We start from the raw sequence: 15,503 nt of genomic DNA, 5'->3' as shown, positions 1-15,503 counted from the left end.
CTTTTAAAAATCGGAATCAAAGTTTGGCCATCTTTTTGAGAATTTGAAACTCCGACCAACTTTTTAAAAATCGGTGTAAACTTTGGCCACAATTTTGAACTTTACTCTAAAATTAATTAGAAATAAGGGAAACATAACATAATTAACCAAATAAAGCTGAAACCAAAGATTCCATCCTTCCGCCTTTTCTTTTATTCAAAATCCACATTTTATTCAATCATACTACATGTGTTATATAATACATTAAAGATTTGTATTATTTTTCAGAAATATTAATAAATATAATATTTGTTTACCATATTAATTTAGTAAAGAATATGGTCACATGTTCATGTTCGGGGAAAAAACAACAAATGAGGACTAAATAATTGAGACGAAAGGAACATTACACATGATGACTAACCCAAAAAACTACTCCCTCCGTCTCAGCTATTTGTGACACGGAGATAGGGATGGGCATTTACCCCGCCCCGCTCGACCCCGATCCGATCCCCGCCCCGTTCGGGTCGGGGATTCGGGGAATTTTTCGGGGTCGGGGCGGGGAGCGGGGAAAATTTTATAAAAAATTCGGGGATCGGGGCGGGGGCGGGGTTTCGTGTCTCCCCGCCCCGATCCCCGACCCCGATTGTATATATATGTAAAAAAATAATTTTTTATATGTAAATAATAATATATTTATAAATACTATATTAAATATATTATTAAAAATAGATATCTTTTATAATATTATTAAAATTTTAAAAAATAATCTTAATTTTTATTGATTGATTATTATTATATTGTAATATAATATATTTAATACTTTTAAAATTGTCGTTTATTTATATTATAAATCAATTTTAATATGATTTGATGTTAAAAATATGAGATAATAGTATTTTATCAATATATTATGAGTTAATAGTTTGTTTTTTATTGAAAAAGTATATTATATATTATAAAATTATTATTTTTTATTAAAAACTAAAATTCCCCGAATCCCCGCGGGATCCCCGTTCCCCGTTCGGGACGGGGATCGGGGAGGAAAAGAATCCCCGTTCGGGGTTCGGGGCGGGGTCGGGGATGGGCATTGAATTCGGGGATCGGGGGCGGGGATAGCACTCCCCGACCCCGAAGTGCCCCCGTGCCCATCCCTACACGGAGATCAAGAAATTGGGTAGGAAATTAGTAAAGTTAGATGAAAAGTGGGTATAGTGGTGGGACCCATGTATATTTAATAATAGATTTGAGATAGTGGAGGAAAATAGTGGGTGTAATAGTGTTTATATTATTGGTTTTTCTATGGTGTGCCCATGGGCACATGCTAAGTGCGGAAAATTTTGTACTTGGATCATTTTGATTGGTTCCTATCTCATGATAATGGTGGACCCCCCTGCAAATACACCAACCACACCAATCAAAATCTCCCAAATACAAAAATTTCCGCGCTTAGCATGTGCCCATGGGCACACACTAGCCAAACCGTTATATTATTATAGAATGAAGATAGTGGAGGAAAGTAGTTGGTGTAACGATATTTTATATTATAAAATTTTACTCCCTCCGTCCCTTTTTATCTGTCCATTTTAGGAAAAAAAACACATACCAAGGAATATTTGATTGTATAAATTTTTCATTAAATACCTCTAATTAATATCTTGAAAATGGTGGAATACCCCTACTTTATGTCTTGAAAAAATGAATTCTACCAAGTTTTAAATAAGTCAAGCCTTGAAAATTGAAATTATGGAGATATATTTGAAAAACTATCATTAAATTAGTTTTGAAAGTATAAATGGACAGATAAATAGGGACAAATTCTTACTTCCAAAGTGGACAGATAAATAGGGATGGAGGGAGTACTATTTTTGGAATGTATACAATTGATGGGACGTCCCAAAAAAGAAACTGTATACAATTCACTTGGGACGGAGGGAGTATATATAAAAAGCATGCGTCACCAGGATACACTTGTCCTAGGCCCTATGTTGCATGGACAAATTAATATTCACTGATGCACATTGATAGTGACATCTGTGAATAAACTTTTGTACATAGAGAGGATTTATTAGCTAATACTCCCTCCTCCGTCCCACCCATTTTTTTACACTTTCTTTTTTGGAGTGTCTCATCCAATTCTTTACATTTCAAAACTTATCAAAAATAGTCAATAGGTCCTACTACTTCTCCACTTTTCTTTCCTTTTCACACTACTTTTACTTCACTATTTTTTTTTATACATTAAAAATCAATGGGTCCCACCACTTTACCCACTTTTCTTCCTCTTTTCCACTACTTTATACATATTTGTTAACCTCCGTGACCAACCCATTTGATAAAAAATAGGTGGGACGGAGGGAGTACATTTGAGACACTTTATTAGCTATTTTTGTATTTGATCAAAACTATTTATCTTAGGTACGTCTTTGTGGTTTCCGTCAAAAAAAAAAAAAAAAAAAAAGAGGTACGTCTTTGTGGTGCATGTGTCTGTAGCACACATCTGACAACTGTTTTTTTTATTTAGGTGGAGAAATTGTATTGGTGTAGATTTTTGTGCAGGTAGAGTCATCATTATTAATTAGTTTGTTGTCAAAAGAAATCAACCACCTATAATAAAAAGTGATTGTTAGTTCGATATTTATCTTTGCCCTAATCTTATTCGAAACAAAAATGCAAAATCAGAGTTTCTGTATACTTATATATATGTTTAAACTGTACAATACATTCAGCCGATCGATCGAAGTTAAACATTAAATGAAGTTTATTTATAGTACAGTCAAGAATCCTCAATGAGTGGATAAATCCTGAATCCGCAAGTACACATGATACTGTAATTGAACTTCATTCTAAAACAGTCCGAAATATAGATTTTTACTCTATAACTAATTCTTAAGCTAATAATTCAGAGAAGATGCTACACCATTCGCCTTCTCTTAGATGACTCCGAATCTTCTGATATGGCCGAAGATGAAGACGACGACGAGGACGTAGTCTCCACATGAGATGCGCGCTTAGGAGCATCACCATGAATCGGCTCTGTGATATAAGACCCGATCATTCCCGGAAAATTAACCTTAGCACGAGAGCCACGTAACCTAAAAGCCGCTTTATCATAAGCCAATGCAGCATCCTCAGGGGTGTTATAAGTTCCCAGCCATATCCGTGTCCCTTTCTTAGCTGGATTCCTGATCTCCGCCGCAAACTTTCCCCAAGGCCTCCGCCTCACACCTGTATACCTCTTCCAGTCTCGCGAATCGTTGCTTCGAGGCATCTCTACCTCCTTCTCAGACCATTTCACGTCGACAATTTTGTCGACGCTGCAAGAAGGCTGTTCATGAATGAAATAATTGCTTTTATTTGTTTCGGTTAAAGGACTAAAATCATAGGTATCTTCAAGAAGATGGTTTCGTATTAGATCAAGCATCGCAAGATCTGAGTCCGAGATCGATAGGAAGCTCATACTAGGGTTTCTGCAGAAAAATATTTTCTTGATAAACTGTTTAGGATATTAATGTTATTGAACAAGATGAATTTACTAAGGACTTGTTGTCTAATTTATATAGCATTATTTAAACCGCGTTTATCATACTTAATTTATTTGATTAGTACGACATGATTTCCAAATCATATGGACTGTCACTTTCCTTGAAGTTTCAATCGTACTCATGCATTATAGAATTGATAATATTATCTCACGTGTTTCGACGATTTTATTTTACAGATATTCGTGCTTCCCAATTTATTGATCATGATTTTAATAATTGACCACGATGACCGAATATTGAGGTACTAATAATACAGTTTATTATATTTGGATATTGAACTTATCAATGTGTACAAATAACTCCAGAGATCTTGAGTGTACTAAGAGATTTTTCCAATATTACGGGATTCTCTGATATATACGTGTCAACTAAAGTAAAATGATGATAAATGAAAGTTTTGCAGAAAAAGAAAATAGACCAAGATGACTGAATGGTACACTCATAAATACTCAAATAACAGTCATAAGAATAATAAAAAGAGGCTTGTTTCCTGTATATAAGGAGCCTATTATCGGACACCTAGTTTTCTCTACTCTAAAGCAATTATCGGACACCTAGTTTTCTCTACTCTAAAGCAAAGTAACCAGCAGCTCAGGGCCCAAACACAAAAGGGCCCCTATATATATATTTGTATGTATACACAAAATATTACTATTTGTTTTATAAAAAAATTATTGAAAACAAAATTCTACAAAACAATATTATTTTTTTAAGATATTTAATTAATATAAAAAATATGAGTTATTATTTAAAAATGAGAATAGTTAAATAATTTATCATCCTTTTAAAAGATTTTTGAATTATTAATAATTTTTATTATTTTACTAAAAATAATATTTATCATATTTTATATACTCCCTCCGTCCCATTTTATATGATCTTATCACTTTTTGACGCTTTTTTAGGTAGGTAAAAGAGGTACCTGTACATAATAGTTTTTCGTAAATTTTTTGTATTAAAATTTAGACTTTAAACTTTTATACAAATTAAAAATTATGAAAAGTAATTATACAAAAGTACGTTTATCGAACACATTAAAATACGTGTGAACAGTAAACCAGTCATATAAACCGGGACGGAGGTATATTTGTTCAAAAATAAATAAATATATATCACGAATAATTGTGATGAAAAATATTATTACATTTATTAATATGTATCATGTATATCACGTATAAAATCAAATAGAAAAAAATGACGAACCTAAAAGAAGTCTCAAAGACAAGTATGTGTCATAAATAACTTGTCCAGTTAAATGTAATATCAAGTTCATTAAAGTACATATTAATTATTAGTACTAAAGCTACTATCATCTTTTTTTTCTCTTTAATCTATATAAATGATCAAATATTAACAATAAAAAATTACTCCTTCAGCTTGTCTTTTTATTTTGAGTGCCTGTTTGTCCAAGTTAAATTTGACTTTGTCTTTTGTAAGGGTATTTTTATTAATAAATTTATATTATATTAAAAAGTTTATATATAAATATGTAGGGGCCTCATTATTAAGTTTTGCTTAGGGTCCCAAATTTGGTTAAGCCGACCCTGATCATATAATCCTAAACTAGAGATCGTTTATAACAACGTTTTTTATTATATTACAAAGCGAAAAGATATAAGAGGGTGTTTGGTCGAGGATCGAGGTTAAGGTGATAAGTGTTGCGTGCCTAGGAGGGAGGGCAGCCAGTGCGCTTTGGAATACGGAGCAGCTATTATCGCCCAGCTCCCTAACCTAAAGCGGCACCGGGTTCAAACCGCATGGAACCGTGGCATGGGCCACGTCTAATCCTTTTGCCGCCGCAAGGCTAGCTAATCGTACGAAGCTTGAAGACCCATGGTTCTTGAAGGCACATGAGTCCGAACGCTATGTTGATGTGTGACCGACACTACGTAGATACCTGTGCACGTGAGGCTTGGATCAGTCGATTTAAGCTATTTTTTCCGATATCATATGTGGTTAAGTGTTGAATACATTTGTTTAATTTTAAATATTTATGTTATTGATTATATTACATTATATTATTAGATAAAACTTATAAATATTTTTATTATTAATACTAACATTTATTTGTGAATATAAATATTTTTTTGTTTTTATTAATATTTTTTCGAAGAATATAAAAATAATATTACTAATAATACACATATCACCATCTCACACCCATTACTCTCCCTAGACACTACTAGAAATATTGGATTAGACATCGCCTAAAAACCGATGTCCCGGTTTATTTTAGGCGATGTCTTTGTCGGTGATGTCTATTGTACAATATTAGACATCGCCTAGAAAGCGATGTCTTAAACAGCATAGACATCTTCTTTAGAAAAGTAATCGATGTCTTTTTAATTATTGACATCATTTATTAAAACTAAATCGATGTGCAAACGGGATTAAGACATCAGCTCTTCTACTCGGTGTGATGTTAAAAACCCATATGACATCATCTCATATTTTGCACACTATGTCAATAAGCTAGTTTAACATCACTCTCTTTTCAGGCAGTGATGTTGAAAGAATTTGAGACATCTTGGTTTTTAGTATTAGGTGATGTTAAAAGTTTTTCAGACATCATTTATGTTTTTTGTCTAATGTAAAATATAGGCAAAACACATCAATCTGTTTAGATTAGCCAATGTCAAAATGCACTTTAGACATCGATTGTTGTCACAGAGGTGATATTTATTTGCTTTGTAGACATCTGCATTTTTAGTATTAGGTGATGTTAAAAGGTTTTCAGACATCATTTATATTGTTTTGTCTAATGTAATATATAGGCATACACATCGATCTGTATAGATTAGCCAATGTGAAAATACACTTTAGACATCATTTTTAACAAAATAGCTGATTTTTATTAATATTTCAGACATCAGTTTTTACTTAATGCCTGATGTAATTTCAATTCTTGCACAATATGTGATATGCCTTTTTTGAGCACTACCATCCTGATCTACACAAACCAAGCAATATAATGACCAAAACACCTTTTCATTTCACCCAACAATACTGCCATATATAAATTATGCATAATAACAAGTCAACCAACAATCTCCAACCAATGCCATGAGGCCATAACATTATAAATTCTGCATAATTAAGGCTAGATCGATCACCATAAAGGTGCTAAAAAGTCTAGGTCTAAAGTCTGATGAACCACAAAGAGTTAAAGCAAAGTTTGTCAAACTGTTAAAGCAAAAGTGCTAGATGTATTGTTCAATAAAACCAAGAGCCTCATTCCGCACCTCATCCAGCTCGTCCATTTCATAGCACTTTCGACTCTTTGACATCCACTACAAAGTTCAACAAATAAACCAGAATTAACACACATTTATGTTAACCAAAAATAAAATACACCTCCTACCAATTTATCTATATATATATAGATATATACCTTTTTGTGAAATGAAAAATCCTTATCCTCAATTATCTCCTTCATGTACCGCATTACTGCATACGCACATTCATAGCCCGATGGCTGTTTCGGAGTTCCCTATGCCAATAAAAAAAGGTACATTAGCTCAGACATAAAATGACCATTAATTTAAATTGGAAAAAAAAGAAGATACTTACCAGAAGATTTTTTACTTTAGGCATTGTGCTGGTCCTGTCTGTCTGGGCATTGAAACTCTTGACCGCCCTGTTAATTTATCATGTCAGAGCCCAAGACATGTGAATATAATATATATATATATATATATTATGACAGTAAATAAAAGATTACTCTATCAGGGCTTTTTCCAGTTTGGGAAATTGGGTCGGATGAGACAATGAATTGAGAATATAAATTTCACCATCCCAAATTATAGCCAAAATCCAATGCTGACTGTTAAAACAACAAAAAAAAACTAAAGTCAGAATTATATGCATAATTACCATAAATATTTATAAGTCAGTGTCGATATACTTACTTAGTATTATGTGGTATGAAGTATATGCGATCAGGACCCTCACGCAGACGTTTCACAACGTAAGATTTGAAATCTTCATTTATGTTGTAAGTGAGTCCCGGATTGAAAAAACCAAATGTGTCCAGTTCCTTGGCCTCACATAGCTCATTATACAAGTTCCTATATTTTTTATAAAATGTACATATTAAACTAGAATATATTTAGATATACATACACATATATATGCGAATAAGGAAAAGAGGAAAAAATACTAACATCATATAGGCTGATATAGCAGATTGGCCCACCATATTAAACTGCAACAATGCCAACAACTCCTCTTGCAGCAAACATATTTTCTTATCACATCCAAAAACTTGCCTATCACAAGGAATTTTGACAGAGACTCCAGTTTCCTTCATTATGGTCATCGCATGCTTATATAATAATCTCCACCTCTTTGGCACATTTTCAGGTGGCGCTGCTTCGGTAAACTTTATCTGCAATGCCTTCAACTCATCTTTCTTTGGTTGTGGCCGGCACAATTCTTTTGCTTCACCCTGCACAAAAATAATCAACCACAAAACGGTCAACGCATGTAAATGTTCATTGTCACTCTTTACACAGTCTAAAAAAAAATAATATTAGATAATTGCAGACCACAACTGATGGAAAAGTGATTAGATTTTCTGGCCATGCTACGTGAGAGCCAACAGATTCAGTCACCAACTCCATTTCACCCGGCACCGGCACGGGAAGCAATGCATCTTTGTTACTATCGGGGAGCAGTCCATCAACAGAAACTCGAAGACAACCAATTGGCATATCCCTCCCATGTATCTTATTAAACAAACCATCTTCGGATGGAATAACAACACCAAATGCCACCTTGTTGTCTATGGTGCCAACTGAGAGGGAACATTTTCGAGCAACCTATACATATATATATACATATATATATATATATATATATATATATACATACATATATATATTGAAATAAACTAATTTAGACATGATACCTTTTAATAGAAAGAAAATAGTTAAAAAAGAAATGTACCTTTTTTGCAGGGGGGGAGCATCTAAAGCTACACAATCAACATCTTCCTCTAAAACTAATTCTTTTGCGGAGGGTGGTTTGACTTGTGCAACTTGTTTTTTTGGTGGTTCAGAGCTACCTTTATCAGATAATCCTGGAGAGTAAACAACTCCAGCAGTGATCATTTTCTTCAGCTTGTCAATTTCTGACATCATTTCAGTCTTTGTATTGATCAGATCCTGCTTTGCTTTCTCGAGTTCCTCGGTCATCAGCTTATCACGCTTCAGCAACTCAGACTTGGTAATATCTACCCTTCTCTGTCTTGGCAACTGGAAGTATACTTTGGGAGTGACAAAGCTTCCCACTGCACGGACCCTTCCTGAACCCTCGGGAGTTTCTAGTGCCGTAGTTAAAACATCATTACTTCCAGAAGGCATAAACTCTCCATTTTTTTTCAATTCAAGCAGGGTATCCTATACACAACAACATGAATAATAAAAGAAAAATCCAAAAAAATAATGTGACACTACATGATGATGAGGCTTACAATTTTTTTAACAATCTTCTTCAAATCTTTATCAGCTTCTTTATCAGCTTCTTCATCATCACTCTGTACTTTCCGAGCCTTCTTCCATAAAACAGCTCGATCAACTTCTTCATCCTGCTCTAAATTCCCTGATTTGATCTGTTTAAAGTGAGGTAATAATTAAAATCCATAAACAAAGAATAAATAATACAATTAAATAACAAACATGCACTTACTTCATCTTCCTTTAAACCAATGTAACCTTTCCTTGATAAACGGTGATGATACTTCCGCTTACCAACTATTGCCTTTTGTTTCTCATGAATACTCTGCAACCAGTAATATAATAATTATAATTAGCTACATAATCGTGTAACTAAAAACAGCAGAAGAATTGAACTATATACCATCCAATCAGCAGAAGTCCTCTGTGCAACAAATTTTCTCCATGCTGACTTGCCAACAAATGCATATTGCTTCGGTGGCCTACCAAGCTTTTTCTTCTGTCCAATAAATGGTATCACAAATTTACGTGTCAAGTTCGTCTTAAATTGTCTCCATTTAGAGCCGGCAGATTTTAGTACAAAACTCTCAAGTTGTGGAGGTATTGTAAATGTTTCCTGAAACACATTCGAATAGTCATATTAAAATATATGCCAGAAGTTCAATATTCTCTATAGAAATAAATGATGAGAAAATATATACCTGAACATCAAGCCAAATCTTCTCTTTCAGTTCACTACTAACTTCAGGCCACTTTTCAATATTTATCGGGACCATTGTCCTTGCTAGCATGCCTATGTACGATTGCAGCATCTTCCGGTTATCCCCCTGAGGAACTCCAAGAGCGTCACATGTGATTTTTAACTTCTTCCCTTGAGCTTTCTTTATCACAACTTTGTGCATCGCACAAACACTCCTTGCCTCTGCAGATTGATTTTTCTTCCTAAGTGATCTTTGCTTCTTAGTTGCCATTTCACTTCAAGAATCTGCAAGTTCATTACAAAGCAATAAATTAATTAGATAAATTAGATAAGCTGATTCATAGAGCAAATTATTTAGAAGATGCAACAAACATATACAAACATTGACTACTATTACACATTGCAAATATTGACATTTATGCAACAATTTAAACGATAGCAACAAGTAATAACAGTTTAACTACTATTACACATTGACTTGCAAAAAGTTTAACTATATAGTATATTATCAAGGCAATTGACTACATGAAATGGTTCACATTTTCACCCAAACTCCCTCAACATTCTCTCTTTTATTGGTACAACTAACTTCAACATCATCCACAATATCACATGACGGAATTTCTGAACAGAATGGCTGATTTTGTAAGGTGGTGTCTCCAAGACCATCTTCGTAGTAAATATCACGATACTCACGAGTTGCTGACTGAAGCACAACAGACCAGCTAGCATCAACTGGATCCTCAATATAGAACACTTGTTTCACTTGGTCAACCGACACATATTTATCCTTTTTGTGTCCTTGTCGACTAAAATCAACAAGTGTAAAACCGAGGTCATCGATTTTTATACCTCTATCATTCGCTGCCCATTTACACAAAAATAAGGGAGCTTTGAATGCGTGGTAATCTAACTCCCATATTTCTTCTATTATCCCATAAAATGTCATATCACCTTCCACGGGATTTACATCCTTCGCACTGGCAACTTGGATGGTCTTTGCAACTAACGATACACCACTATTTTGAACAACCCTAGCATCATCTCGGTCTTTTGTGTAGTATCGGACTCCATCAACTAAAAATCCTTCGTAAGTTAAAACTGAATATGATGGTTTCCCTGCTAACCAACGTATCGTTTCAGAAACAGCTTCTGGACCATTTTCCATTACTTCCAAACTCACCTGCAAGCATAATTGACATAGTAAGTAATTGCAATCATGTTAATATAGAGAGATACAACAAACGATGCAGAGTAACTTACCTTTTTTTCGAACCAATCAGCAAATAGCCGATTATGTTCTCCCATCAACCACTGTACACTCTTTCTCTTTCCTTGGTAAATCCTTTCCAAATAATTTTTATGCATCCTATAGAAAAATTGAACTATAATCAGTCCTGATGTATGCAATATATTGTACATATGTGTGTGTGTTAGTGTGTGCAGAATTATGAAATGCATAAATTACTTACAAAATATATGGCTCCACTTCTGTGTTGTTAAGAAGGACATGAAGATGCGCCTCATCCCTCTCTGTTTCTTCCACTGACTTCATTATTGCAGTAGACAATGGACCAGAAAGTTTGTCCTCGTCTTTTGGAAGGCCCGCAGTACTTGTGCAACTATGTTTAACAAACTCGAAGCAAAATTCAACAGATTCTTCGCCAAGATAGCTTTCTGCTATACAACCTTCGGGATGAAACCGGTTTCGCACATAACTTTTTAGAACTTTATTAAACCGCTCAAATGGATACATCCATCTGTAGAAAACTGGTCCACATAACCGCAGTTCTCTTACCAAATGGACAACCAAATGTATCATTACATCAAAAAATGAGGGAGGAAATATTTTCTCCAACTCGCATAAGGTCAAAATCACATCAGATTGCAGCTTGTTTAATTTTGACACGTCTACGACTTTGTTGCACAGGGAATTAAAAAAGAAACATAATCGGATAATACTAACCCTCACGTTCTTCGGGAGTACAGAACGTATTGCAACTGGTAGTAATTGTTGGAGTAGTGTATGGCAGTCATGGGACTTCATCCCATACACCTTCAGTTCAGGTAAGGATACACAATTTTTTATATTTGATGCATGTCCATAGGGCAGTTTCATGTTGGACAATGAAGATAACATTATCTTCTTTTCTGCCTTGGACAAAGTATAAGAGGCAAGGGGGAGGTATGTCTTTTTTTCTCCTATTTCAGGAGCTAAATCAGCTCTAATTCCCATGTGGACCATGTCAAGACGAGATTTGGTACTATCTTTACTCTTAAATTTCAAATTTAACAGTGTCCCTATCAAACTATCACACACATTTTTCTCGATGTGCATAACATCGAGACAATGACGAACATGGTGGAATTTCCAATATTCTAATTCAAAAAAAATTGATTTCTTCTTCCACACAGATTCAACCTTATTTGACTTTTTCTCCTTCCCAAACCTAAAATTCAGTTTTTCTTGCTGCTTTAGCACTTCTTCTCCAGACAGGGGTATAGGTGCATGTCCAAATTCTTGTTCACCATCAAATGCAGCCTTTTGCTTTCTATAGGGATGGTGTCTACCTAAATAACGACGATGACCTTGGTAGCTCATTTTCCTACTGTGACTCAAATATTTAGCTCTAGTATCATCACCGCATATTGGACAGCATTTATAACCCTTATTCACAGACCCGGACAGATTCCCGTATGCAGGGAAGTCATTAACTGTCCACAACAGTACAGCTTTTAGGGTGAAATAGGATTTAGTAAAAGCATCATAGACATTTGGTTCACCCTCCTCCCATAACTTCTTTAGATCATCAATCATTGGTTGGAGGTATACATCAATATTGTTACCAGGTTCATGGGGCCCGGGAACTAATACAGTGAGCATCATAAATTTTCTTTTCATGCATAACCATGGAGGCATATTATATGTGACTAAGACCACAGGCCAACACGTGTACCTATTAGTCAGACCATTGTTAAATGGGTTTATACCATCTGCTGCAAGTGCTAGACGTAAATTTCTGGCCTCTGCACCAAACTCAGGCCACCTAAAATCTATATTTCTCCAAGATGGAGAATCTGCTGGATGGCGCATGAGGCCATCTTCGATTCGATTGCTCTCATGCCAAGTCATTAGTTTGGCAGTTGACTCTGACTTAAACAAGCGTTTAAACCTAGGAATTATAGGAAAATACCACATAACCTTCGCTGGTATATTGACCCTGACTCTGCCATCTTTTGCAATTTTCCAGCGAGATAAATTGCAATTGGGACACTCAGTTGCCTCACTATATGCACCCCTGTACAATACACAATCATTCGGACAAGCATGGAATTTCTTGTATTCAAGTCCTAAATTTGACAAGGTTTTTTTGGCTTCATAGGAATTACTAGGCAACACATGGTCTTTAGGTAGGATAGAACCAACAGAACCAAGCAAGTCAGTGAAGGCGCTATCGCTGATACCAAATCTTGCTTTCCAGTTATGCAACTTTAACATCGACTCTAACTTAGTAAAATCACTTCCCTCAAACAGAGGTTGTTCAGCATCTGCCACAAACCTCTTGAACTCGAATGACTCATTATCATAATCCCCATCATTGTAGGCTGTTTCATATATTTCATTTGTTTCCGATGTATTAGTCTGCTTCAAAGGAGGACTCGTGCCAACAGATGACTTGCTACCCTTAGAAGATTCTTCCCCATGCCAAATCCACTCAACATACCCTAAGCTAAATCCATGTTCATACAAGTGACCTCTAATTGTTTTGACTGGTAATTTTTTGAAATTGACACAGCGTCCACAAGGGCATGGTATTTTCTTAGGGTTCTTAGCATTTCCTTCAGCAAAAATAAGAAAATTTTCGACACCAATTTCATATTGTAATGAATCCCTATCTTCTCTAATCCATGACTTATCCATTTTGAACCTACCTGCTGATATATCATTACAATTATCAATATTTTCAGTTATATAATCAATTATACCTATATTATTATAGTATAATGTATTACATACATATATCATCATATACTACAGTGAATTAAACTCCCATATAATATTATCATAATATAATGTGTTATAGTACAACAAATTAATTTTACTCACAAATAAAAGCAATAACACAAGGCAGAGGTGCAAAACACAAGGCAGAGGTGTACTAACAAACACACATGCATATATATATAGAACAAATGAATTTTACTGCCAATTAAAATGGAATTCAAGTCAATGTACCACCTAATTAAAGAACAAACAGCATATACAACATAGACTCTGTACTGTTCAGATTCAAAATTAAAACTAAAAATTAGGCTTTCAGTCCCCCAATTTCAAACCTATCATTTTCAAACTAATCAAATGCAGATGAAAACTCCAAATCTAAACCCCGAAATTAGAACCCCCAAATTGAAACCCCCAAATTAAAATCAGATTAATTATATGAAACAAATAATTTTCAAGTTAAAAATTAGGGTTTCAGTTTGAAACTTACCAAATGTAGATTAAAACTCCTAATTGAAACCCCCAAATAAGAACCCCCAAATTGAAACCCTAAATTAAAATCTATGAAAAGCTAATGCGGATGAAAATCATAGAGAGAGACTGAGCATCATACCTCACTCAGCTTTCGAGCTTAGAGAGAGAAGATAGACCGAGCTTTAACCCTAAATTTGTGCACCGAGAGAGAAGCTTGAGCTCGAGCTTCTGTAGAGAGATGGAGCTTCGGAGATTGAGAGTTGCGGAGAGATTGAGAGCCGTGGAGATGAGAGCTGCGGAGAGATGAGAGCTGCCGTGAATCCTTGCTACGGCCGGAGAGATTCGAGGTGAGAGAGAGTCGAGGTGGAGAGAGTCTGAGGTGGGAGAGAGTTGAGAGTGAGAGTTTAGTTTTAATTAGGTTATAGTTTTTGTTTTTTTTAGCTGAAAAGTATTGGGGGCGGGGGAATTGTTTAAGAAGTGGGGGGAAATATATTTGGTGAAGTACGGGGAAAAAAGTGAGAGGCGCGCATTTTATTTTTAAAAAGGTGGTTAAGACATCGCTTAGTTTTGGGAAATGATGTCTAAACAGCACAAAGACATCGTAAATATAATAGGCGATGTAATAAAACCTTTTAACATCGGTCTCACCAGTAACCGATGTTAAAAGTGCGATGTCTATTCCAATATTTCTAGTAGTGAGATTTCAAAAACTCATAACCTTGAGGATTTGAGGTATGGGTACGAGGAAAATATTGTCCAACCAAACACTAGGTATGAGTTTGATTGAATTCAGAACACACCGGGTTCCCGACGCAACCAAATGACCTGTAAATGGTTTTATGGTTGTCAATTATTTTACATGCAGACTAAAATATAAAATACTATAAATAGGAAATAGTGAGATAGGCTAGCTACACTCCCCATCAAACTGCGCAAACGTCACTCCCACAATTTCAACATGGGCCTCATGAAGATACACATGTAGAACCCTAGTGAAGAGATTAGCAACTTGAGTGGAAGAAATGACTTTGGAATTTGAATTTTACCAGCTCTTATCAAATCACGAACATAATAGTAGTCAACTTTAATGTTTGGCGAGCTCTTTTTGGAGAGCTCTGTTTGGCGAGCTCATGTAGAACATGCTTAGCAACTATGGACAAAGCTGGGTGATTGTCGCACTCGGAGAAGTGTAGTCTTTTACCATCTTGAAAGTGAATTGTTGTTGGTTAATGCAAGACTTTCTTGAACAATTGTGCAGAAATAGACGTCGTGACGAGTTATAGTGACATAAATAAGATTTCTATAAGCCCCTGATAAAATGAGGGATCAACTAGAGCATCACCTAG

General features: G+C 35.1%; 2 protein-coding genes across 2 annotated transcripts; both read right to left on the bottom strand.

Moving 5' to 3' along the window:
* Positions 1-2,893: 2,893 nt before the first annotated feature.
* On the bottom strand, positions 2,894-3,403 carry LOC108218238 (ethylene-responsive transcription factor 2). Its single transcript, XM_017391145.2, has one exon. It carries the CDS (start codon positions 3,401-3,403, stop codon positions 2,894-2,896), a length of 510 nt encoding a protein of 169 aa, XP_017246634.2.
* A 6,812-nt stretch (positions 3,404-10,215) lies between these two features.
* On the bottom strand, positions 10,216-13,602 carry LOC108217024 (uncharacterized). Its single transcript, XM_064092113.1, has 3 exons — positions 11,153-13,602; positions 10,944-11,049; positions 10,216-10,863 (listed from the first exon to the last, which is right to left on the bottom strand). Exons 1-3 carry the CDS (start codon positions 13,600-13,602, stop codon positions 10,216-10,218), a joined length of 3,204 nt encoding a protein of 1,067 aa, XP_063948183.1.
* Between the last annotated feature and the right edge of the window lie 1,901 nt (positions 13,603-15,503).

The sequence above is a fragment of the Daucus carota genome, chromosome 4 (genome assembly GCF_001625215.2).
Source record: "Daucus carota subsp. sativus chromosome 4, DH1 v3.0, whole genome shotgun sequence".
Taxonomy (NCBI): domain Eukaryota; kingdom Viridiplantae; phylum Streptophyta; class Magnoliopsida; order Apiales; family Apiaceae; genus Daucus; species Daucus carota.
This window is presented reverse-complemented; position numbering and strand designations above follow the sequence as displayed.